We start from the raw sequence: 27,149 nt of genomic DNA, 5'->3' as shown, positions 1-27,149 counted from the left end.
AAGCAGTGGTATCAACGCAGAGTACTTATAAATAATTAAGAGAAATTCAATATAAAGCAGTGGTATCAACGCAGAGTACTATCGAAGCGAAAAGATAAAAAAAATCTTCGAAAAGTTTTATTTTATATTTTTGCTTTAAAAGATATATAAATATTATAAACTCCATTACTTAAATGATTTATGATAGCCGTCTACATATTTGTTAAAAATACAAGGATTTTTTGCGTGCGATCCCTTCGCGATTTATGTCACTCAACTTCAAGCTGTGCGGTTAGATTAATTAGCTTTGGGAATTAACCAGTCCATCTCATTGAGCGTAGAATAATTAATTGTGCTCAATATATTAGCCGCAAATGAGTCGGAGCTTTCCGATGCATCATTAATAATTAATTGATAATGGTCGAAGTTAGAGAGAGAAAGAGCCAAGTTTTCGTTGGAAGCGATGTCTTTTGTTAGGACGTGTGCAGATTAATGGCAAACAGTTCTCGACGCGACAGTAATTATTTATATTTTTATATTTTATATTGCATTTACATCGCTTTGTGTTGATTACTTTCTGTAGTAAAACTCGGTCGCCATCGGATCATTGTTCTCTGTACGTACGTCTATCGTGACGTCTATCGCGAAGCCGTAGATTAACACGAGATAATTAAATGCGCAAATTGCATCTACCACGGGAAGATGCCCATTGAATTCTTCGTTCATTATCACGAACAGTTAATAACGGATAAAAATAGAAAACGAGATGAAAGAATATTGTTCAATAAAAAATGACTTTTTTTCGAACACCGAAACGAGACTAGTCATTTTTTATAGTTTTTTCGACGCTAAACACGGATCTAATTTTCAAATTGCTCCATTACGTTACAATTTTAAGAAATTTGCAATTAAAATTGCAAAAAGGCTATCTTTTTTTTACTGGAGAAGTTTTATTGCAATCAAAATAAAGTATGTTGTTAGGACTTTCAATCTTCGAAAGGAATTTAAATTTTGACATCCACTATAATGAATACATCATTTTCAATTTGACAATTTTGACATTGAATTCGTATTCAGTGACCTAAAAAAACCTTAAGTTTAAATAAATATAATTTAAGGCTCTTGGGTGCTCATTGCGGCCATATTGGATTGTGACGTCAGAGGCGAGAAAACACACGCTGAAAATTCTTAGATGCCATTTTTTAATGAAAAGATATTTCGATTAAACAGCACTTCAGATGGCTTTAGCACACTCTTAAGAAACCCCGAAAACTATCCTTTTCCCTTTATAATCAATCAACATCTGTAAAATGATCGAGATATCATGGGCTTCATAATAGACTGGGCTTCATAATATTACATTTTACAGCTGTTGATTGATTATAAAGGGAAAAGGATAGTTTTCGGGGTTTTTTAAGAGTGTGCTAAAGCCATCTGAAGTGCTGTTTCATCGAAATATTTTTTTATTTCGAAATGGCATCTAAGAAATTTTAGCGTGTGTTTTCTCGCCTCTGACGTCACGATTTCGACATGGTCGGCAAGGAGCTAGGAGTCTTAAAGCTATTTAGTAAATCGTCAATTACCTAATTGTAAGTGTCACAGCTAATTTTCGCGACACACCTAATATTATTTAACCATGGATATTTTATTAATTATAACCGACACCAAAAATTCCTTTTGAGGGTTGAAAGTCCTAACAACATACTTTATTTTGAATGCAATAAAACTTCTCTAGCACGTAACATATTGTAAATAATAAAACAGTCCTTTTTTGCAACTTTAATTGATAATTTTTCAAAATTGTGACGCGATGGAATAATTTGGAAACCGAATTCGTATTCAGCGTCGAAAAAACTATAAACGACTAGTGTGGTTCCGGTTAATTTTTGTTGTTGAACAGTGTTAATATTCATCCAGATACAAACACATATACACACACCACGTAGTCTGATATAATTAAGCTCGTAATCTGATTTAAATTCAAATGTAACGGAATGTAATGCAAACTCACTGGTTACTCGTAGATGTTTTCCACCAAGGGTAGAAGCGTCCGTCGTCAACAGAGATAACGGCGTCGATGAGCTGTCCAGAACTTCGACGCGCGATAAATCGACGCCGCGACGCTCGCAGGCCGGACTCAGTACATCCCTGTAACACGTAATATAGCGGGGTAAACTATTACAGGGTGTATACTCAAATTTTGTAAAAAAATTCCCTGGGAATTTCCTGATCTTCCCGGTATTTTCGTTTAAAATTTCAGGTAAAATAAAAAAATTTGTAGATGCAGCTTTTTAAAAGTTCCTTTATTGTATACGCTTTTTAAAATGTTTTCTATTCATAAGATTGGAAAGTTATCAAGAATGCAATTTTTCTAGCATTTAATATTGATTTATTAATTGTAAAATTAATTTGGACAATAACAAAGTGCGATATATTATTATATCTAAAGGGTAAAAATATATGCAAGAATATAATATAAAATAAAAATAGAAAACAAAAAATAATTTTATAAACGTGTTAAAGAATATTAATTTATTTAAATTAATTATCTATTAAATTATTATGTATTTGTTTATTAAATTATTTATTTAATTATATATTTATTAAATAAATAAGAAGTACTAATTTTTTTAAATATTACCTGTTAAAAAATTGAACAATTTTTTATGAAACTTACATAAATTCTTGATACTGAAATAGATCGTCAATAAAAAAATCGCATAAAATTTTAATATTGCAATGATGTGTTAGACATATGTTTAAGTCTTAAATAAGAGAAATTATCAAAAGGGCAATTTTAAAAAAAAATTCCCTGAATCCCATTCAAATCCATGAGAATTCCCCGATTTTTCAAGGTAAAACAAAATTCCCTGAGAATATCAGGTTTTCAAGGTTTTTCCTGGGGGTATACACCCTGTATTAACGCTGGTGTGTTATAAATCGACGAACCAATTAAAAGTTGAAAAACTATGAATATTTTTTTCTAAAAATTGCTTTGCCACCAGAATTATATAACTACAACGACCGTGAGATGATAATTTGTAAACGCAGTCTCGCGATATCGCAAGGCTCTTCTTGTCCTGTACCATGTATAAAATAAATTATATTTTTTTACTGTAAATCAACTAAAAATTTTTGATCGATGCGCGATATATTTTTTACACCGATTTGCATGTTAAAATTTTTAAATAGAATCCAATATAATGTGTTTTTATTGTATCGCGCACAGTCGCAATTTCACGGCACAATTTGCCTCTTTTCACGATGAAAAGCTGTCGAACAAAACGCTTTTAAAATTTATTTCGCGAAACAAAATTAAAGCAGAAATACTTTATCGAGGATTTGAATTACCAAAATGACAAATTTTGTATCAACAAACAACACATGAATAGCACATTATCTCATTAATGATTCCTATAAAAAACCTAGAAAATGATCAAAGGAATTAACAAACCAAACAGATGTTGCCTAATCGGGGGAATTAGAAACTACTACGCGCACCCTCGTCCTAAGGGGTAAAACTTGATATCCCTAATTTTCCTTTTATTCCTCTTTACGAAAAAAATTGCCAAATTATACGAAATTACTGCCAACTGTGTTTCTCATGATGATGTAAATCGCCGAAATCTTACCCTATTTTTCTGTAAATATGCCTTAACTAATCATATATAATTCAGTTGATTTTCATGAATAGACAATTATATAAGAGATGATATAAATAAATTAAATTCGGTAAATCATTTATGTAATCTGACTCATGTTTTTAATTGTTAATTATTCGCACGACAATTTAATTTACAAGCTGATTGAAAATTAAAAATTCAATTGTATATATATATATATATATATATATATATATATGCAAAATTTAAATTTATTTATATCTAAATTATTGTTGTGTATATCGTGCTATAAAATACTAATAAATAATAATATTAATAATCGCAATTAATATGTATGATATTAATTATATATTATATACATATAAACTAATGTCGAATCATAAGTACTTTACTTGTTACTCTGTTAATTTAATCTAAAAATAGCCTATTCTTTGCGATTTACGTTGATAAAATAATTTTAGGGAAAATGCAACGCGCAATATAATTTTATATTATCGATTGTATAATATAAAATTTACCTCCTAGTTTCCTGGATTATTGCTGGTTTTCCAGGAGACTATTTCGAAAACAGGAAGAGGAGTCTAATGAAATAAGGGTGTAAGGTTGAAACGCAAAGTATTCTCCCCAGAAGTGTAACACTACAAACCGTGACGGAGCAGAAATTCCGTCGACGGAATTCGGAGGAGAAATAAATTAATTATTCATCCGCGCGCCCACGTTTTATTCTATCCCCTATTATTATCCTCCCTTACTACATTTTGATACCGCTTTCTTCACATCAATGATAAATTAGAACAAAGCTAACATTCGAATAATCGCGTTTTATAAAGTTCAATTCGATTGGTATTTCTTTTTCTCGTCAAAATATAATACCTGTGAGAGATTTTCTGTGTGTGAAATAAATTTCTCGTAAATATACGCTTATATTAAGGCTCCTGGCTCTTCGCCGACCATGTCGAAATCGTGACGTCAGAGGCGAGAAAGCACATGCTAAAAATTCTTGTGTGTCATTTTTAAATAAAAAGATATTTCAATAAAACAATACTACAAAATTCTTTGGCACACTTGTAAAATTGTCCGAAAACTATCTTTTTACCTTTATAATCAATCAACAACTGTAAAATGACCGTAATATGAAGTCCAAGCCGTCTGGTCTTTGCGCATGCGCAGTCATTCCACATGACAAAGTCCGATATTACACTCATTTTAGGGTTGTTTATTAACTGTCAAGGGAAAAGCATAGTTTTCGGACAATTTTATAAGTGTGCCAAAGAGATTTGTAGTGTGGTTTCATCGAAATATCTTTTTATTTAAAAATGGCACGCAAGAATTTCCAGCGTGTATTTTCTCGCCTCTGACGTCACAATCCAACATGGCCGCGGCGAGGATCCAGAAGCCTTAATTTGTCGAGCTTAAAGTTTCCATGTTTGCTCGTTGAAGATCGCTGTCAAGTTATAAATTTTACACAGCAAGATATTAAATAAAAAGGCTGGATAAAAAACGTGCATCATCCATGATTCAGGGTTAAATAAAAAATTCGTGTTATAATTAAAATCACGATACGAGGGGAGAAAAGAGTAAACCGTATCTCTCTCCAATGTCACAATGTCAAAAATTCATGCACGTGGCTTGTTCAAAGTATTTAAAAATCGAATTGTCGAATGGCGTTTGGCGGTCCAGTTTCATTCGGCATAATCTTTTTTTTATTCCACGTTGTATAGGCTCTGCAGTTTTCGTTTCAGCCGGATAGAATGGCACTTGTACACATATATCCCTGTGAATGTCGTTCTTTTAAATCTTTAAAGCATTTCAAGTACTTTTTTCAACGAATAAAATGTAATATGAACTTGATATAAAATTTTATGACGTCAAAAAGAAAATCAATATTGCGAATAAATAAAACTGGCGAATATTTTCTTCGTTAAGTAGTCATTAAAATAATAAATCACATATTTGTAATAAAATTGGCACATCAAATCATTTCGATTGTGTTAATTTTAACGCTAATTTTTCGATTAAGTTTTTATATATTGGAAAACAGATAGATAGGTAATAAGGATTATTTAATTGAAAGCAGCCGCTATTTAGAATTGTTTTTAATGAGTACACTCGTTCGTACTCTATTACGTTATATATTCATCGATTTGTTATTTATCTCTCTACATATAATAAATGCAATTATTTATTATCCCTCTACATATAGTAAATTTTCGTAATGCTAAGAGTCATTCGATTTTCCTCTTATCAGCCGATATTTTCTCCGTTTGTTGCTGCTCGAGCAGGAGTGTGTGTCCTCTCTTTGCACCCGTTCATGTTTATTGAACATATCTGGCCGCATTAAATCGCTATAAATCACTGGCTGATGCGACAGCCACCCAGATGGGTATTGGTATTCATGTGTATGTGTGTGTATATATGCGCACGTTCTAAATTGCAGTGTGCATTTCAAAGAGAATGACGCAGCGATATTCGGCGTTAATGTTGTTTGAGGCTCAACTGTCGGGGATACTGCAAAAACGAAAAAAAAAAAAAGATTTTTACACGATTTACGTTTCGCGAATATATATTCGATTGCTTTTTTCCTCAAATAATTAATAATAAGTGTATATTTAACGTAACTAAATATAATTCACCTTTAATTTGATTAAAGTATCTAAATTACGCGAAATAAATTTGAATAAATTTATATACAGGGTGTATATTCAAATTTTGTAAAAAAATTCCCTGAGAATTCTCTGATCTTCCTGGTATTTTCGTTTAAAATTTTAGGTAAAATAAAAAAACTTGTAAATGCAGCTTTTAAAAAGTTTCTTTATTGTATATGCTTTTTAATGTTTTCTATTCATACGATTGGAAAGTTATCAAGAATGCAATTTTTCTAGCATTTAATATTGATTTATTAATCGTAAAATTAATTTGGACAATAACAAAGTGCGATATATTATTAAATCTAAACGCTAAAGATATATGCAAGAATATAATATAAAATAAAAATAGAAAACAAAAAATAATTTATTATAAACGTGTTAAGGAATATATTAATTTATTTAAATTAATTATATTTATTCAAGTATTATGTATTTGTTTATTAAATTATTTATTTAATTATATATTTATTAAATAAATAAGGAGTGCTAATTTTTTTATGTATTACCTGTTAAAAAATTGAACAATTTTTTATGAAACTTACATAAATTCTTGATACTGAAATAGATCGTCAATAAAAAAATCGCATAACACATTTTAATAAAAACTTAAATATTGCAAAGATGTGTTAGACATATGTTTCTTAAGTGTTAAATAAGAGTAAAATTATCAAAGGGGTAATTTTTTTTTTAATTCCTTGAATCTCAATCAAATTCCATGAGAATTCCCTGATTTTTCAAGATAAAACAAAATTCCCTGAGAATAGAGAGAATCATAAGAATGTTTCGTGATTGAAGAAGAGAAGAGCAAAGTTGAATCTTTTGCAATCAAGTAAATTAATTTGTTTTTTATAATAAACTTGTACAATTGACGATAATACGTTTTAATTGTAATGCAAGATGTAGATTTGGGGTTTGGGAGATCATTACGAGCGGTACAAAAAACGATCCGAGTAACTCGAGACAAAAAAGATTTCGCGCTGATGGAGAACGACGCTTTTCATGCAAACCGCGTATCTTGTGACCGCTATTCCAGGGTTCGTAAAATGGAAAATTTTTTGTCACGAAACCGACGCGACAAAAGCAAAGAGTACTTTGTTCAATTCCTGGTTCGCCGCATAATAATGCTTGGCAATTAAGAGTAATCTCGTTGAAGATGTAAGGCGTCTTCGCGCGCACTAGAGCGATTATAATAGTATTGTCTCTCATGATATACTATTTTAATATTCGTTCTTATATACGTTGAGTAAGTGTGCGAATTAATTCAAGATAGGTAATCGCGAGCGAAGCTTATTGGAAATAAAAATAATAACGTAAAATTATTATTACAAGTATAGTATATCGTGAAAATGAAGAAATAGAAACGAAAAAGGATAAAATCATGATGGAAAAGAAAATCTTCAAAAGTTTCTCTCTCATATGGAAATAAAGTAAAAAAATTATGTGTAATAATTAGAGAGCGACATTTTTATAATAATTAGAGAGTCATATTTAATATTTTCACAATGTTTATTATTAAAAGTCGCTCTCTAATTATTATATTTTTTATCTTGTTTCCTTGTTATGAAAGAGAAATAATTGACAATTTTTTATACTTGTAATAATTCTGCACTTTTTTAGGATGTCAACTAACAATAAGACTTTTTAGAATGTATGCATTTAATTTCTATAGCTTATTATTTGTATATTTAAAGTTTAATAAACAATTCTTTCAAAAGGAAAAAATTCCGCTCTCGTTATTATTTAAAAAAACTCAAATTTTTCTATGAATACTAAATTCTCTTAATAATTTTTCGAATATTAAAAAATTTTAGTTAGTGAACGCTAAGTGGCTGTTCTTTTCCGTGGGAAAATTTTACCCGCTAATTCATTACTCACGCTCGAAAAATTGGGAAAAAGTTCAAAGTACTTGTGAAACATTAACTATGCAGATCTATGTTAGCGCGATATGCACACACTATAAAATGGCACTCTTTCCTTATTAAAAAACTTTCTTTTACCGAATAAGGCTAATAGTCTCACAATCAGTAAAATCTGCTTCGGATCAATAAATCGTACTCTTTTTTTTCCTCTCTGAAAGTTCGTAAAAAATCTAGCGGATTTAACGACGTCCACGATGATTAAAACAAACGTGACAAAGATCTTTCAATTAGACGCATCAAGATAAATTAGATTCTTTCTTGATTATGAAATAGAATCTTCCGGTGCGTGGCGCGTAATTTAATTCCATATTTTCTGCGGTAATAAGGGTTTATTATATTTATGTCGTAACAAACGTGGCGACGGCCTTAGTCTATTTATTCTCGCCCGCAAATCCTACATCGAAACTGTTGTGATATATCAGTACACCCTGTAGAGCGCGGACAATAGCATCGTAAAAAAAAAAGGCTGACCTCCTGGCGATCTCGAAAATAGAAGTGCTGCTTCCGCCTCTTACCCCTTCAGCTCCTTTCTTTAACCGTTTATTAAATTGCCGCATCATCTCGAAGATCGATAAAAGAGGAAAAGAGATAGCCTTCTTTCTCGCGGATCTAAAGGAGATTAGATGCAACGCGATGTGTCGGTATATTCCGTACTTGCTTTAATAGGATATTCTAATGTGTTATATGGCATATTTTAAGGCTCCTGGGTGCTCATCGCGGCCATATTGGATTGTGACGTCAGAGGCGAGAAAGCACACGCTGAAAATTCTTAGATGCCATTTTTTAATGAAAAGATATTTCGATTAAACAGCACTTCAGATGGCTTTAGCACACTCTTAAAAACCCCCGAAAACTATCCTTTTCCCTTTATAATCAATCAACATCTGTAAAATGATCGAGATGTCACACTTTGACATGCGGAATGACTGCGCATGTGCAAAGACCAGACGGACTGGGCTTCATAATATTACATTTTACAGCTGTCGATTGATTATAAAGGGGAAAGGATAGTTTTGGGGGTTTTTTAAGAGTGTGCTAAAGCCACCTGAAGTGCTGTTTCATCGAAATCTTTTTTTTATTTCGAAATGGCATCTAAGAAATTTTAGCGTGTGTTTTCTCGCCTCTGACGTCACGATTTCGACATGGTCGGAAAGAAGCCAGGAGCCTTAAGCTAATTTCTGATATTCGGGTAAAAATATGCTTTTTTAAAGAAAATAATACATGAAAAAAATTATACGTTTGTGTAAAAATGGTATGTTTGTGTGTGTGTGTGTAATAAAAGTCAATTTTGAGTTCAATTAACGAATAATGTAATCATTTCGACCATATTTTTCGACAGAGATTAAATAAAATTAAAATTATATATTCTTATATTCAAATCGAAAAATAATGGAGAAATTAAATAATTAATTTTTATCATTATTGAACAACTGCAACTATAATTATGCATATTGAGGGAAAATTTTAATTTTGCAACGATACATAATGAAGGAGATGTCAAATATTCTGAAACCGATTCAAGCAATTTCAATTGAATTAATTCAAAGCAATTTAAATTGAATTTTATTTGCCTAAAAATCTATTGTTATGTAAAATAATAATGTTACGTGGATAGTGCATTTCTCATTTACAGTAGAGAGTTTCATAAGTCATGTATGATGTAATGCAGCAGTTGTATGTGAGGAAAGTCAGTTTCTAAACACGGTATTATTCAGACATGTACATTTCTATATGTAAATATATCTATTTTTAGCGCGCGTCGTACTTTTTATTCAACACAAAAACGCGAGAAATTTATTGGCGGCAATATATTAAAAGTATTATATGATAATGCTTCACTCACACCAGGTAAGTTCCCCTCGTAGCTGGTAAAAATTCCTCGCGTTCAAAGGAACCGACGGTGTCGTCGCCCACCTCAAAACTGACGCTGAAGTATTCGTTACTGGACACCTGTAATCAAAATAAAAATATGATTAATTTTATCTCTCTATAAAAAATCTGGAATATTTCGTAATTGAAAATGTGATATAAGACTGTCGCGGTTTGAGATATTAAATTTTCTTTCGTTTCTCTCGACTTATTTAGTTTGTTTTGCTGAGCAAAGTAAATTAATTTCTGATTTGTGATACACAAGTAACAATCATTTCAAAACTCGATGTTGAATTTTTATTTATAATTAATCTAATGAGGTTTGATAGACTGCACTTTAGAAAAGCGATGTATAATAGGTATTTTATTTGTTCTAATACGAATGTTTGTTGTACACCCTGTAGTGCTAAATTAAACCATGAATAATAAATTTTGAGACTTACTATTAATTTTTAAAAAATCAATATAATGTATAATATTTTTATGGATAAACATGTTAAATTTATTTTTTCTTGTACGCGCTAAATATATTATGTAAATATATTAAATTTTTAATCATCGTTGAAATTAATCATTCTATAGGCACTCCATATTCATTAAAAAAAAAAAAAAAAAAAAAAAAAAAAAAAAAAAAAAAAAACACATCGATTTTATTATATATATTTATATAAAGCTTAAACTTTTTATAGTTCTGATAGCCGTAATTCGTTGAATCTAACTAGTAGCAACTTAAATTGAAGCTTAACGTCTGCATTTAAATTGAGGATCTTGTTTAAATACGCGACTTGGAATGTTTCCAGGTATAAAATTTAATAATATAAAACATTTATGCATTTTGGATTTGCGCGACATCAATGTTTAATATTTTTTAAATACAGATAATAGAGACGAAATCAATGTAATTGTTAATGTTTTGTGTACGATCTTTAGCATCTCAGGAAGAGCTTAGAGAATTGGCCGTATAGTTTTCCTCATGAGAAAGAACCACGATTACTTCGTAGTTTCTCGTACCCAGATTCAATATTGCTGCCACGTTCGCCCATTCGACTCGATTTTTTTTCCCCTCATAAATAATGCAGGAACGGCGTACTCATAAATTCGAGTCACCTGGTAGGCTGGTGAATCGGTCCGCGGAATTAAATATTAAAGCGCGGCATATGGAAGCAGTCGCTGTGTTGTGCCTCTACGACGCGCAAAAGTAGCAAAAAGATTGTTGCTCGTCATCACCACACATTAATTCACTTTGCTGCTTAGCATAAGCAAAACTCGAGAGAAACGAAAGGAAATTTAATCGCGAGTGAAACAAAATTAACATTCCGGGATATTATTAAAACTCCTGGGTGCTCACCGCGGCCATATTGGATTGTGACGTCAGAGGCGAGAAAGCACACGCTGAAAATTCTTAGATGCCATTTTTTAATGAAAAGATATTTCGATTAAACAGCACTTCAGATGACTTTAGCACACTCTTAAGAAACCCCGAAAACTATCCTTTTCCCTTTATAATCAATCAACATTTGTAAAATGATCGAGATGTCAGACTTTGACATGCGGAATGACTGCGCATGTGCAAAGACCAGACGGACTGGGCTTCATAATATTACATTTTACAGCTGTTGATTGATTATAAAGGGAAAAGGATAGTTTTCGGGGTTTTTTAAGAGTGTGCTAAAGCCATCTGAAGTGCTGTTTCATCGAAATATTTTTTTATTTCGAAATGGCATCTAAGAAATTTTAGCGTGTGTTTTCTCGCCTCTGACGTCACGATTTCGACATGGTCGGCAAGGAGCCAGGAGTCTTAAACAAGATTTGCAAAGATTATGAAAGTGTGTGTGTCTCTATATATCTCTACATTGTAAATAAATTTTAATAAAAAGAAAATTGTTCGCTTTTCCCAAATATTCAATCAGTTGTTTAATTTACACGTAAGTTTGTATACATCGCACGTAGAGGCAAAAGGCGGTCTCGTTATCGATTCTTATTTCGCAATAGAACCCCCGAGGGTGTTCGAAGTCTGTAACTGCAGTTACACCAAGCGCGAACTTTATAACATGGGATACATAACGAAATAGAAGGCCGTTAAGTCTTTCTTCGGCTCTGTAAATTCGAGTATATAATCGTACAAGCGGCTGTACATATCGCGCTCAAGGGCTTATAGCGAATATGCTGTTCCTCCGCACACATACTTTGTTTATATTACAAACTTTCCTTTATCCATCACAAAGGCTTAGAAAGTATGTTTCACGCAACATATTATACATATATTACAATACCCACGTATTGAACCAAGGTTATTGTTAAACTTGGTAATTATACAAATGTCAACGGTTTGCAATACAGTTTGATACATACAGATTTAAACAAATATTGCAATAATTATCATGAATATTTCGCGACAGCCTGCCAAATGCAACAGTCGAGGCGGTATATACTGTATCATTACAATTAATTAAGTAGACTTAATTATTAAATTATTTTTTATATTATTATTAAAATATATAGATTTTAAATATAGATCTTAATATATTATTTTATATGACATTTTTACTTATAAATTCTTCACGAACCTTCTTTTCCACTTATGCTTCAAAGAAATATTTATGTTATTAATTTCGAGCACATAAAATCACAAATAGATTTTCAAATTTTGTCGCAAACTATGCGCTTTATTTATAAATTGTTTGAATAACAATCAACGTACCACATGTTTCGTAGAGACAAAATTAAAGAAGGAAATAACATAAGTTCGCTCGCGTAGTTTCCGTTAATATAATTCGCGTAGATTGAAACCGTATTAAAATTTAACCACCATTAAAATTTAATAATTTTAGAATTCGAAATATCAGTATTCCACGTTTGTGTAATATCAATTCGGAATAGCCGACGGCAGCAGCCCTCGGAGACGTGTACGTAATTCACCAACCTTCCCAAAGTAAGGATAAATACTTGGGAAGTTCGTGACAATGATACTAACGTGCGTGCTTAATGAAAATTCCTCCGCTTCCTATAAGAGGCAGGCACCGTAATATTATCGTTTATCATTCCTTGTAACGATTTACCTCGTAGTGATTTTTCATCCCCCTTCCCACATTTCCGCTTTGATTTGTTTTTTCCGATTTATAACTCGTAGAAAATTTGATTTTTGAATTATCCGAGAGCTGTCTCACTCATCAAAAATTTGTACATGTATTGCGAATTACCGAGAATTCTAAGTAATTTCATGTAATGCGTCGTTTAATTTTAAGTAATGCGAATGCGTGTAATTATGTTAATTCTTCTTTTTTAAATAAAATACAATATTTAAATATTAGTGCTATTTAATTAGTAAGAAAAATGTAATTATAAAAAGAAATGTTAAGAAAAATAAATTTGTGAGATATTATTGTACCATATACCAATGTATTATGCAAAAAATTTAAAATTAATATTGCAAATATTTAGTTGGAACACCTTAATTATAATATTATAATAAAGATATAACAAAAGTTATGCATTCCCAATTATAAATTTAAAAAATGTCTTATTTTAAACTTCGTGATTAAAAAATTCAGAAATTTTTAAAAGTCAATTAAAAAAACCATTTTTAATAAAAATTTCTTTTATATAAACTTGAACACACACAAACTACAAATAAAATTAGATTAGATCTGAACAAATTAAATATCAAATATTAATGATTTCATAAATTATAATATTTAATAGAATATATATTAAAAAAACGTCATAACATTATTTTTACTTTTTAAGACTGGCTGGGTTATTATTGTTTTATGCTTGTAAATCAATGCGAAGTAGTGCATAATTCCAGAAAAATGTACATGTATTGTAACAGTGAGACACCCCTCGGAATTATCTCATTATACTCGAGAATAAATTATAAATAGAATAAAGTGTATAGATTATAATTCAACATTTATATTTACATAACACATTTCTAAAAAAAAAAAAAAAAAAAAAAAAAGTAATTAAATTGAAAATATATTTTCTTCTTTCTTTATCAATCAATTAATGATTCGTTCTTTACATTTTTTTTCTGCAAATACACAATTACATCGATTTAATTATATATTTCTATATATAATCACACTAAATAAATAATTGACTTGAGAGCAATTCTACCATTTATTTTCCGAAACTTGTTTCCGACGAATTTTGCTTTTATCTAATAATCTATATACGTGAGAGAACTATCAATCTATTCTCGCCAAGAATAAAAGACGTTAAAAGAGGAAAAGCTAAAATGTGAGAAGGGCACAGTTTGACAAACTCAATTTTCGTCATATATTATTACGTGACTCGAATGAAACTAGCAATATGTCTTAACTTTGACCAAAAGTATGCAACCTATTTAAACAGACGAAATATTTGTTTTAATAAAATGTCTTACACACACTTTTCTGTGAAAGAAATTTTATTTTATTTTGAGAGAAAAGATGTGTTTTCGGCGTTTTGTAAAGAAAGAAAGAACAAATATATTCTCCCATTATTTTACAATATTTAAATACCAACTTATTTATTCGAAATGGAAAAAATGATTAAAAATTATGAGATTCTTAACAAAATATATAATAAAATAATATATATTATATTATATTATATTATTATATATTTACATGTATTATTATAATTGTTAATATTACTTTAATACTAGTTTCATTAATTCATTTAATTTTTCATAAGCTCGAATATATAAAACAATTTGTATAAAAAATTTGAAAATTGTTACACTTGCACTCATCAATGTAATTACAGTAAATAATTTTTGCGGAATTAAATTTAGAATATCGAAAATTAGCGGTTAAATTTTTTATATTTATTTATGGTTTAATATCTGATAATAGCTGATTAGATTCTCATTCTATCGTAATAATCGCTGTTTGGGTTTTTACGTCATAGATGTAATATACGTAGGCGTAGGTAGTCCAAATCAACGCCTACGCAGCCACTTACATTTTAGAAGAGCCTGTGCATATATAGCGTAAGCCCCTCGTGTAGCATTTGCCTCTTCGTTCCTACCTACATATTTACGCAACGATTTGCAATTTTTAGTTTTTTTTAGATAAGCAATGAATTTTTTATTTACGCCGCAAACAAAAGACTGTATAATCCGTATAAAACAAAATTAAACGCGACGTTAAATTTGAAGAATAAATTTTTAAAATATTTTATAACGAAAAGAGTATATACGATAGAATATAATTCGCGTGAAAAAATTAATTATTAAAAAAAAAAAAAAGGACTTGACATATTTGACGCAAACTCTGACAACTCATTGATTGATACAAATATGCCTCTGTGCAAAAGTTTTAATTTTCAACGAAACTTTTCTAATCGATATTTCACATTGAAAATATAGTCGTATACATAAAGGTGTGATGTAAATGAATAATCTTTATGCGGAGGTAAAATCCTTCCGATTCTCTCGAAAGCCTTATGAGAATGTCGAAACTACCTGGGGGATACCGATAAAACTCGGAGTGTACTTTGCAAATTACTCGTTCGTGTCGTTAAAAGCTCTCGTTCGATAGTTGCCGCAATCTAATCTATTAACTAAATCTTATTTTGCGCGCGTTTATCGAAAACGATACAGAAGAATCGTCGACTTTATTCGACGAAACGGCGAAAAAAACAAAAAAAGCCCTCTCCGAGCCGTTTCTGGCTCTCCGCCGACCACTTGTGGAAGAAAATTGCAGTAATTTCGCACTCTCTTGCAATTCGCTGAAATTTTTATGCCCATTAAAATGTGACCTTGACGGGACGAGTGCGATAAATCCGAGTAATTTTGCAACGTAAAGAGAAAGTGTGCTCGCGCGTCCAGCTCTAAAGTTTTCGTATAAATTAACTGTCCGCTGCTTTGTACTATAATTTACGACACGATCTTTTTACGAATTATTTAATTATTGTAATTACATTGATATATATGTAGAATAATATGAAAAATGTGAAATATATATAATGTCCATATAATTTCTACAAGTAATTGCCTTATAGCCCAGTAAAATTAGACTTGAAAAGGGCAAAACTATAAAAAAATTAGGAACAAGCTGAATTTTTGTGGAGACCTTTATTTCGATGTTCTAATGTAATTCTGAAAAGTAATTTGATCCATGGGTTTTTTTTTATAGGGGATAAAAAGGGGTGAATTTTAGTTTTTTGCCATTATCTCGCAAACTGGCAATTTTTCGAGAAAAACAGTTATTATTAAAATTGTAGCTCATAAAATTCTCTACAAAAAAGGTCATTATACTTTTTTTTCGTGGAATCAACCGTTTCGAAGATGTAGAGTGAATTAAGACTGAAAGAGAAAATGTGCACACCACTATAGTATTATATGTGACTATGAGGTGCAGAAAAGTTATATTAGAAATATTGCAACTTTACCGCACGTTTTACTCAAAAACGATTAGTTGTACGAAAAAAAGTATAATGACCTTTTTAGTAGAGAATTTTATGAGCTACAATTTTAATAATAACTGTTTTTCTCGAAAAATTGCCAGTTTTCGAGATAATGGCAAAAACTAAAATTTACCCCTTTTAACCCCTATAAAAAAAAACCCATGGATCAAATTAAGGGTACTTTTCAGGATTTCATTAGAACATCGAAATAAAGGTCTCCACAAAAATTCAGCTTGTTCCTAATTTTTATGAAGTCAAAGTCTAATTTTACTGGACTATTATGAATCCAAGCTCGTGACAAATCAGATAAAAATAAAAATGTAAGATATAAATGCAAGATATAAAAAAAAATGCAAGATATAAATTCTATTATATATTTTGTTAACTCTCTCTCTCTCTCTCTCTCTCTCTCTCTCTCTCTCTCTCTCTCTCTCTCTCTCACGCGATTTCCAATCGATACATATTGACAAAAGAAATTAGAAATAATTATGAGGATGTGTTTTTTGCATGTAAACATATTATTATCGCAATGCTCTTATTAAATCTGGTATAATCCATTTTATATTATATAATTACGAGAATTACGCGATATATCTCTATTTCTGCATACTCGAAATTGCGTAATTTCGTTATCTAAATGGGATCAAAAATATATAGTGGATAATTATCGATTGTGTTCAACATTTTCCCCGATGATTATTAACGACCACGTAAATATCAATGGACCAAAACAGCAGCGTTTAACCGTTATTAATATTCCATTTATATACTAGATCTAAATTCCATCGCGATCTTTATGCATTTTTTATTGTGTCAGTTTTCATTATTGTCAGCTGCTCACTCCGTATAATTCCGATATTAAACTTCGTTCATGTCAGTTCGGTGTTAAATATTTATAATTAACAGACGCTCGCGTCTACATAATGAGAGAGAAAGAGAGAGAAGATGAGAAAGAAAGAGAAATGAGAAAGAGAGTACTATCTTAGTTTCATTTCAATGTAATTATGTACTATATATACGCTGAATATTAAATTACACAAATATTTTCAAATATAGATTAATTACTCATTAGACGATTCACGGAACGTATCCTTATTTATTCAATTCGATTGTTTTACTGCGCGTTTTCATTTCGAATTATATTTAGATCGTCGAAAAGTCAAACGATAAAGTCTCGGATGATACTCGACTCTAAATATTGTCGAAATATTTTACGTGATATGCGTACAGATACGCGGAATATTAAATTATACAAACATTTAAAAATAATCGATCGCGCGAGTTGATAATTGTTATAATTATAATAATTAAACAGAATGATAATTCGCGTGATAATATGATAATATAGGGAGCTCTCTCTTACCTTCTCACTCGAGTCTCACTATGTGAATAACAACGAGAATGTATCGCGCAGATTATGTATACCCTCCTCCTTCATTAATCTCTATATTTTACAATACTTGTGTAATTTAATATTCCGCGTATATATTACGGATTATTAAATCGTCGCACCTCTCGTGTTCAGATAGAGCGAATTAAACCGAGCAGGAAAGTCCGTTTTGCGATCTTCTCAATAATTAAGGAGAAATTAATTAAAAAAGAACGACCAACTCGCGCGAATCAACATCGATACAAAAGCGTGGGATGAGAAGAATCGTCCCACTGTTACGATTGCTAGTGTAATACATAATTAAACTTGATTATTAAGGCTCCTGGCTCCTTGCCGACCATGTCGAAATCGTGACGTCAGAGGCGAGAAAACACACGCTAAAATTTCTTAGATGCCATTTCGAAATAAAAAAATATTTCGATGAAACAGCACTTCAGATGGCTTTAGCACACTCTTAAAAAACCCCGAAAACTATCCTTTCCCCTTTATAATCAATCAACAGCTGTAAAATGTAATATTATGAAGCCCAGTCCGTCTGGTCTTTGCACATGCGCAGTCATTCAGCATGTCAAAGTCTGATATCTCGATCATTTTACAGCTGTTGATTGATTATAAAGGGAAAAGGATAGTTTTCGGGGTTTTTTAAGAGTGTGCTAAAGCCATCTGAAATGCTGTTTAATCGAAATATCTTTTCATTAAAAAATGGCATCTAAGAATTTTCAGCGTGTGCTTTCTCGCCTCTGACGTCACAATCCAATATGGCCGCGGTGAGCAGCCAGGAGCCTTAATGTTTGCCGAGTGTTTTTAAATTTTTACGTATTTTGCGCTAGTCGGCAATATTTTTAGCACGACAACGAGCTTCAATTATTTATTACGTAATGTACATTTATTATATGTATATAAATTGAATTAACTTATATATTAATTTTATTTTCTTGCGCATAATTAGATTAAAATTGTTCCGAACTGCGTGGCATTGTAATTTTATCAAGTATTTCATAGTAGCACATATATATTTTCCAACCATGTAAAAGTAAGCCCAAGTGCTACAATTCCTGCAGTTTTATGAAATCGAGTTCGGCTAATAGCAATTCCATGTTTCGTCCTGTTTTCTCACTGCTTTGCTGGATATCTCTAGGTTACGTATCCCAGCTACTCGTTCGTGCCGAGGGGATTACACAAAGGAGCTCGTCCCCACGTAAAGGACGACCTACTGAATAATCGGGTATTCGATAGCGATTGATCGCTATAGCGATAAGCGATTCGACGCCTCACGTTATTCGCAAGCTCGTTATTCGCGTCAGGCGCGATGTAAATCAAACCGTGAAATGCATATATACATCAAAATATCATTCGGGACAAATAATAATTATCGAATTAATATAGACAAAATATATTTGTAGAAATAATATGCGAAATGAAAAATCAAACGCGCGCTTAAAATAAAACAAGGATTTTTATTATAATTAATCAGAGATATATAAATAAACATTCATTATTTGCTTCTTTAAGAAATATTTTTCATTAAAGAAAAGAAAAGAGTAAAATGAATTAAATGTAATAATAAAAAAATCAGCTTCTCTCTTCCTAAAATATATTTTATTTTTATATGTGAGTATTTTTTTATATGTGAAGTTTAATTTATTTCAATCGTTAATTCACGCTTCATAAGATTTATTTTATCTGTATCTGCTGAAGATAGTTCTAAATTAGGATTGAAATGTACAAAATAAATAATATTTAATAAATAAAAAGGAAAGAAAATAATTTGCGCACTGTTTACTACGTTTAATTAGCTCGCTTTTCTTCCTTTGCTTACGGATATTCAATACTAAAGCCTTCTACTTCAATTTTTATTTTTTATGTTCTCTCTCAATATATTTCAATATCTGACATTCTTATGCAATATTACAATTGGTATAAAGAAGAATAAAGTAAAATAAGAAATAATTCCTAAACTCACTTTGAAATTAAAAAGAATCGATAAAACTTATTTCGAAGCGAGAGAAAGAGAGAGAGAGAGAGCATGAGTTTAAAATATTACCAGCGCAAATTAATTAAGGCTTCAACGAAATAAGGCTGACGAGATAAAGAAGACTGTATTTCTTACGGAGGAGAAAAGAGATAAGACGGACACACAAAAGGATGAAATAAAATGGCAGCTAAAATCTCATGACGATGCGAGGGATTATATACCGCGGCGTGTTGGATAGAAGCTTTGTTCCCCGTTGTTTTGTATGTAATTTCATTGCTTTCGCGTGATTGTCGCGCGCATGGCCGTGGGATTATGCTAATTGACAAATTAATTTTACAGAATTACTCGGTGACATTTATGTCGCGTATATACAGAGTGTAAGAGCGCGCCACAAGAAAATGACAACAACAGGCCAGCTGATGTAATGAAATGTCAGAAACCAGCAATACCAGCGACGCGGAACAATTCCCAATTGCAATTAAAGTTAGTCTGATTATCGCGTCTTGTTAACGAATGCCATAGTATCTTGTAATTCGACTTGCAACCACCATGGAAAAGCCTAGACTTATTGTTCATATATATTTATTAAAAAAAAAAAGTATTATATTTATAGAACACTATTTATTTTATTTCATCTCCCTTAGTGATTATCTTTTTAAAAAATAACTCCTACATATTAAATCTCTAACAATATATTATTTATCACACAGATGATACATATAATGAAGTGTGTAATATTCAAGAAATTAAAAGATGATGTTATCCAAAGGAATTCTTAAATATCGCTGATAAAGACGCTAATGCTCTCATTTGCATCGACACCATGGAAAAGCCTAGACTTATTGTTCATATATTTATTAATCTTGGAATTTAATTATTCGAGTTAAATATAAGCTTTACTCGAAAAAGCAATGTTTAGAAAATCATTATTTTAAAATACAAATTTTACGAAAAGTTTTGTTTATATATAGCAATAAATCGTTGTGAAAAAAATATTTTAAAAGAGATGTCAAATATATTCATCTCTTCATTAAAAAAAAAAAAAGTATTATATTTATAGAACACTATTTATTTTATTTCATCTCCCTTAGTGATTATCTTTTTAAAAAATAACTCCTACATATTAAATCTCTAACAATATATTATTTATCACACAGATGATATATATAATGAAGCGTGTAATATTCAAGAAATTAAAAGATAATATTATCCAAAGGAATTCTTAAATATCGCTAATGCTCTCATTTGCATCGACACCATGGAAAAGCCTAGACTTATTGTTCATATATTTATTAATCTTGGAATTTAATTATTCGAGTTAAATATAAGCTTTACTCGAAAAAGCAATGTTTAGAAAATCATTATTTTAAAATACAAATTTTACGAAAAGTTTTGTTTATATATAGCAATGAATCGTTGTGAAAAAAATATTTTAAAAGAGATGTCAAATATATTCATCTCTTCATTAAAAAAAAAAAAGTATTATATTTATAGAATACTATTTATTTTATTTCATCTCCCTTAGTGATTATCTTTTTAAAAAATAACTCCTACATATTAAATCTCTAACAATATATTATTTATCACACAGATGATATATATAATGAAGCGTGTAATATTCAAGAAATTAAAAGATGATATTATCCAAAGGAATTCTTAAATATCGCTAATGCTCTCATTTGCATCGACACCATGGAAAAGCCTAGACTTATTGTTCATATATTTATTAATCTTGGAATTTAATTATTCGAGTTAAATATAAACTTTATTCGAAAAAGCAATGTTTAGAAAATCATTATTTTAAAATACAAATTTTACGAAAAGTTTTGTTTATATATAATATATAGCAATGAATCGTTGTGAAAAAAATATTTTAAAAGAGATGTCAAATATATTCATCTCTTCATTAAAAAAAAAAGTATTATATTTATAGAAGACTATTTATTTTATTGCATCTCCCTTAGTGATTATCTTTTTAAAAAATAACTCCTACATATTAAATCTCTAACAATATATTATTTATCACACAGATGATACATATAATGAAGTGTGTAATATTCAAGAAATTAAAAGATGATGTTATCCAAAGGAATTCTTAAATATCGCTGATAAAGACGCTAATGCTCTCATTTGCATCGACACCATGGAAAAGCCTAGACTTATTGTTCATATATTTATTAATCTTGGAATTTAATTATTCGAGTTAAATATAAGCTTTACTCGAAAAAGCAATGTTTAGAAAATCATTATTTTAAAATACAAATTTTACGAAAAGTTTTGTTTATATATAGCAATGAATCGTTGTGAAAAAAATATTTTAAAAGAGATGTCAAATATATTCATCTCTTCATTAAAAAAAAAAAAAGTATTATATTTATAGAACACTATTTATTTTATTTCATCTCCCTTAGTGATTATCTTTTTAAAAAATAACTCCTACATATTAAATCTCTAACAATATATTATTTATCACACAGATGATACATATAATGAAGCGTGTAATATTCAAGAAATTAAAAGATGATGTTATCCAAAGGAATTCTTAAATATCGCTGATAAAGACGCTAATGCTCTCAATTGCATCGTCAATTGTCTAGTAATTTACTGAGATCGACTTAATAATAGACGAAAAAAAAAATGTTAATCACCGTAATAGCTTCTCTCGAGAAGAATAAATCTGATCCGCGACATAGATACGGCCTCTATAAAATCCCTAGAAATTAAGGTAAACGTTTTCTACAACCTTTCTTTTATCGTCGAGCTAAAAAAGAAATTAGTTTCACCGACACGGGACGTAAAATAATTGCGCGTATTTTACATAGGCTCTTCCCCTTTTACACAGTTCTCTCTTCACGATCCTTTAATCCATTATTATTAGCATGCTTGTCCATATTTATATTACTTGAATATGCATTTAAATGCATAAATATTGATGGTCCATTAAAAGATTATTAATTGCACATTTATATCGCGTTTTATGCCGTTCAATCCGGCTTCATTTCGAATTCAACGAGTGACACAGAATTTCCATTTAGGATATCGAATCAGAGTTCGGATAATGTTCAGGCCACTTCGTAGAGATCGCAAAATTCCCAGGCAGCCGAAAGTATTTCAATAGCACAAAGGGTCGGACTTTCTGTATCGATACCATTTCACTGGTGGGAGAGAGCTTTCCCCTTTCAAGTCCTCGAATCTCACTTGGATTTCGGAGTAACTCGATTGTCTCTCGTGCCATTTTTGTAAAATAACATTGTGACAAAATAGCAAAGAAATAAAAAAAAAAGAAACAAAATAGTTCTCTAATTAGTAATTTGTTGTAATTTTTTACGGTTTGATGCACCGAAAAAAATTTTTTCTTGAAATTCATACTTAATAAGTACTCTTAATAGATATTCTTAATGAATAAGAATATTTCCATCTTTATTTTTACTTTTTGGAATATCCTCTTAAATTGAGAATATATTCTTAATTTTTTTTGCAACTTTAGCGCCGCAATAAATAAATATAATAAAATAAAATTATTTAAATTTATAAATAAATTTAAGTTTACAATTAATATTAAAAATAATAATATAATAAGCAAAAATGTATATTTAACTATGTCAAATACATAAAAAATATTCAATTATATGTGTAACATTTAAATATACATGTAATAAATAACAAATATCCATTTGTAAGACATTTTTTGTTATCACGATTAATAATTTCAATCATACATTAATAAAAAAATAAAAACATCCCATTATGTATATATTCTTGCATGTTAAGAATATCTAATAAGAATATTTTTAATAAGAATATGTCTTTAGAGAACTTTCCTCTTAAATTAAGAGGATCCTTTTGGCGCCTATTTTAGTGGAAGATGATGTATAAACGTTCATTTATCGATATAAAGGTCTATTTGCGATAAGATTATCGCACTCGAAATTTACCGATACTAAAAATGGAAAAACGCCGAGAATACAATATACATATTAGCAGAACGAAAATATTCTGCCGTGAGTCTGATATTCCTGACCGCTCATCGTACATTTCTTATAATCGGTTTGGCACTGGTGCTCGAGCACTGAAAAATATATCTATGGTGGGTCCCGCAGGAGGTATATGAAAGACGCGAGGACATTTATATTTCCCTTGTTTTAGAGATTGTGTTAGCTCGGAAGAAGGCGACACAAAGAGAGTTCCACATCGCACATTTTATTTTATTCACGGCGGCTCGTCGCGCTAGGATAAAACGGAATCCCGCGAATAAAGAGGGAATTTCCTCACTCGTTATATCGAATTTTTTGTACATTCCTTTGTTTTCATGCCGAATGTATCATCAGCTCTCTCTCTCTCTCTCTCTCTCTCTCTCTCTCTCTCTCTCTCTCTTTCTATGTATCTCTTTCTCTCTCGAACAAACGTCGCGCAAATATTTCATATTGCATACATAGTAAAATGTAAGCAATCTTGAAATGGTATTTTTCTCTTTTTGTAAAAGAGATTGATGATTTATTAAAGAGAGATTAAAAAATAAGAAAAATGAAAAATTTCAAGAAAAAAAGAGAAAGAGAGAAAATAAAAAGAGATTTCAGCAGAGAGTCTTATTAGAGACTCAATGCGGAGAATAAAATTAAAGCTTCTTCCTTTTAATAAAATATAATACGCCAGTAATAGTGTGCATCAAGGGATATAAATAAAGAGAGGCAATGAAATGAGAGATATATGTTTCACGCTACAAATGATTAAAACCTCCCAAATATTCATATCAAAATTTTAAATCAAGAGAAGAAAGTAAGAATGCAGGAAAAGAGCTCCTAATATCTCGCTGAAAGACTATCACGATGAAATTGCACTACAATCACTGAGTGAGAGGAAGAACACTTGTATCAAATTATAATAGTATATAAAGAAACTTTCACTTTACCTGGGATCGCGAAAGTTTGGGTTTGGTACGATTGGGGTGCACAATCTCGACTTGGGGTGCTGCTCCCGGTGCGAGAAATCGAATCCGATTGCACTCGATACCGAGAGGGTGGTGCTGCAGCTGATGGGGTTGCTGATGATGGTGCAGATGATGGGGTTGCTGCTGCGAGGAATCACTCTCCAGATGATGCTCCCCCGTGTCCAACATGCTGCTGCTGAGAGCATCCAGCTGGGTAAGCGATCTCGAACGCACCTGTAACAATGAAGTCATTTGCTTCACTAGAAATAAGTATATCAAGAATTGGTTCTCTCTTCTCTTCCTACACTGAGAGAATTTTCTCGTAGATTTTATTCTGAAAATCATGGCAATCGTGGGACAATATGGTATGGAAAGAATTTTATGAAATAATAATATCTATTACAATAAATAATAATATCTATTATATAAAACGTGTTTGATTAATTTTACTAAACTGCATAGTAAAATTAAACATATTTTATATTTTATTGCAATAGATATTATTATTTTTATTGTTGATTTTCAGGATAAATTCTAAGAGAAAATTCTCTCTGTGTAATTAAATAAAAAAAGTGCGCTATGATTTTATATCCGATTTTAAAGAACTAATATTATTCAAAGCCCTTTTCTTCGAGAACCGCGAGTATTTTTCTTTCGACTTGTCTAGTCAGCGAAATCCCGCTGTTGCTGATACAAGCGAAAGTTATATTTAAATTTGGCCAAAAAAAAAAAAAAAAAAAAAAAGGAAAAAGGAAGAGACAAATATTTTTTTCTCTTCAAAATTATATCATTTGACGTCATCATCAAAATTTTTTTACAAACAAAATCACGAACTTGTATAAAATTCTCTCTTTATCACTGACTGAACGCGCAGAAATGCGAGCGATTTTCCACACATCGATATTAAATTTCTCTCTCTCTATTATCTTTTCAATTGCTCGTTCAGGGATCAAATTAAACGTTTCGGAATTACGAGTACAAATAATGCGATCAGCGAGGACGCGCAAACGGCTTGCGATAAAATAAATTCCGTGGCCGAAATTGTGACCAAATACATCAGTAGATGCGCATAACTGTCTAACGAGGAGCTCTCTTTCTCTCGTAAGAGGGAGCGTGACATATCGGGGGGATGGCTGGTCCGGTATTAACAAACCCGAAGCGCGAAAATATACGAGGCCGACTTCCTGGGAGATAAATCCTGGGTAAAACCTTGACAAAGCGGGTCACCGGACAATCGATTTATGCGCGGAATCGATCCCTCCCAGTATGTCGACGAGGCCGTTCGTTATCGCGATTTACTTGTTATGCTCTCCCTTTTTTCCCTTCATCTGTTGCGATAACTTATCCTTCAATGAAGGGATTTTTCTCACTTGTTCACTTGCTCTCTCTCTCTCTTTCTCTTTCGTCAACGACAAAATACATAAGATATAATTGGATGACTGCAAGGAAGTTTTCGTCATTTAGCATACAACGGTTTAACTTTGGTATGACGCTATGAAGGTCGAAAGCGCATATTAATTTCGTAACGAGAAACCAAGTCTCGTTGCCTAATTTAATATTAGGGAAGCAATTGCAAGAGCAGTTAAAATAAATTGAAAATGTTAATTATGGCCAAATTTTATATATACCGGGTGTCCCATTTTAAAGGACCCACTCAAATATCTCAGAAAGGTTAGTGAAGGTTAACCTTAAGTGAAGGTGAGAATGAATTTTGAAGAAAATAAAAAAATTCTTCAGATAAAAGTTGTTCAAATTAATTAGTAGAAAAAGATGTTATAATAAAAAATATGGGTTTCCATTTAAAAAATTTATTCTCACCTTCGCTTGACCTTGGAGACGTCGCCCAAGGTCAAATGAATATTACTATGTTATGTCCCCCTCGAAACCCTACAACTTTTGTAGGACATTTTTCGATTTAACGCAGTGTTTCTGACAATGAGATATTTGAGTGGGTACTTTAAAATGGGACACCTGGTATATATATGTGTGTAAAACATAAATTGATGTATAATGTAAATTTTTAAATATGTACGGTAAATTATTTTCTTTAATTTTTAGATGCTCGAACTCCAAAACGATCGGAATTATATCCAATATATCTAATATCGATAAAATCATGTATTAAAAGTTATATTTTTTAAAATATTAAACTTCTTATAGTATAATTATAATTCTACAAATAAAAAAATTAATATTATTGAACTGTCGTTCTATGTTACATTAATCACTTTCTTAGAATATTTTTCAATAAATAATGTAAAGATAAACTACTTATTTTAAATAGTTTCAAGTAAATTTTCTCTATACATACATATAAGAGAGCGTATTCACTCGCTCCACTTCGTAAAAGAATAATGCGAAATGCTTTCAGTCATACAAATGGTTCTTCAGAGAACTCTTACAACTTTTACGGTCTTCCCAAA

The 27,149-nt window shown here is 30.8% G+C and overlaps 1 protein-coding gene across 9 annotated transcripts in view; it reads right to left on the bottom strand.

Annotated features, from left to right (window-relative positions):
- The window catches only part of LOC145939131 (pleckstrin homology domain-containing family G member 5), a 169,292-nt gene that overhangs the window by 24,186 nt on the left and 117,957 nt on the right, over positions 1-27,149 (bottom strand). For all 9 annotated transcript variants that reach the window (XM_083043316.1, XM_083043317.1, XM_083043310.1 and 6 more), the window contains 3 exons: positions 24,709-24,960; positions 10,013-10,119; positions 1,991-2,127 (listed from right to left, as the gene is read on the bottom strand). In XM_083043316.1, the coding sequence (XP_082899442.1) occupies positions 1,991-2,127; positions 10,013-10,119; positions 24,709-24,960 (496 nt within the window). The remainder of the gene's footprint in view (positions 1-1,990; positions 2,128-10,012; positions 10,120-24,708; positions 24,961-27,149) is intronic.

This window comes from Prenolepis imparis, unplaced genomic scaffold (genome assembly GCF_030444845.1).
Source record: "Prenolepis imparis isolate NDT839.2.m4 unplaced genomic scaffold, iyPreImpa1.0 SCAF_7, whole genome shotgun sequence".
In the NCBI taxonomy this organism is placed as follows: Eukaryota; Metazoa; Arthropoda; class Insecta; order Hymenoptera; family Formicidae; genus Prenolepis; species Prenolepis imparis.
This window is presented reverse-complemented; position numbering and strand designations above follow the sequence as displayed.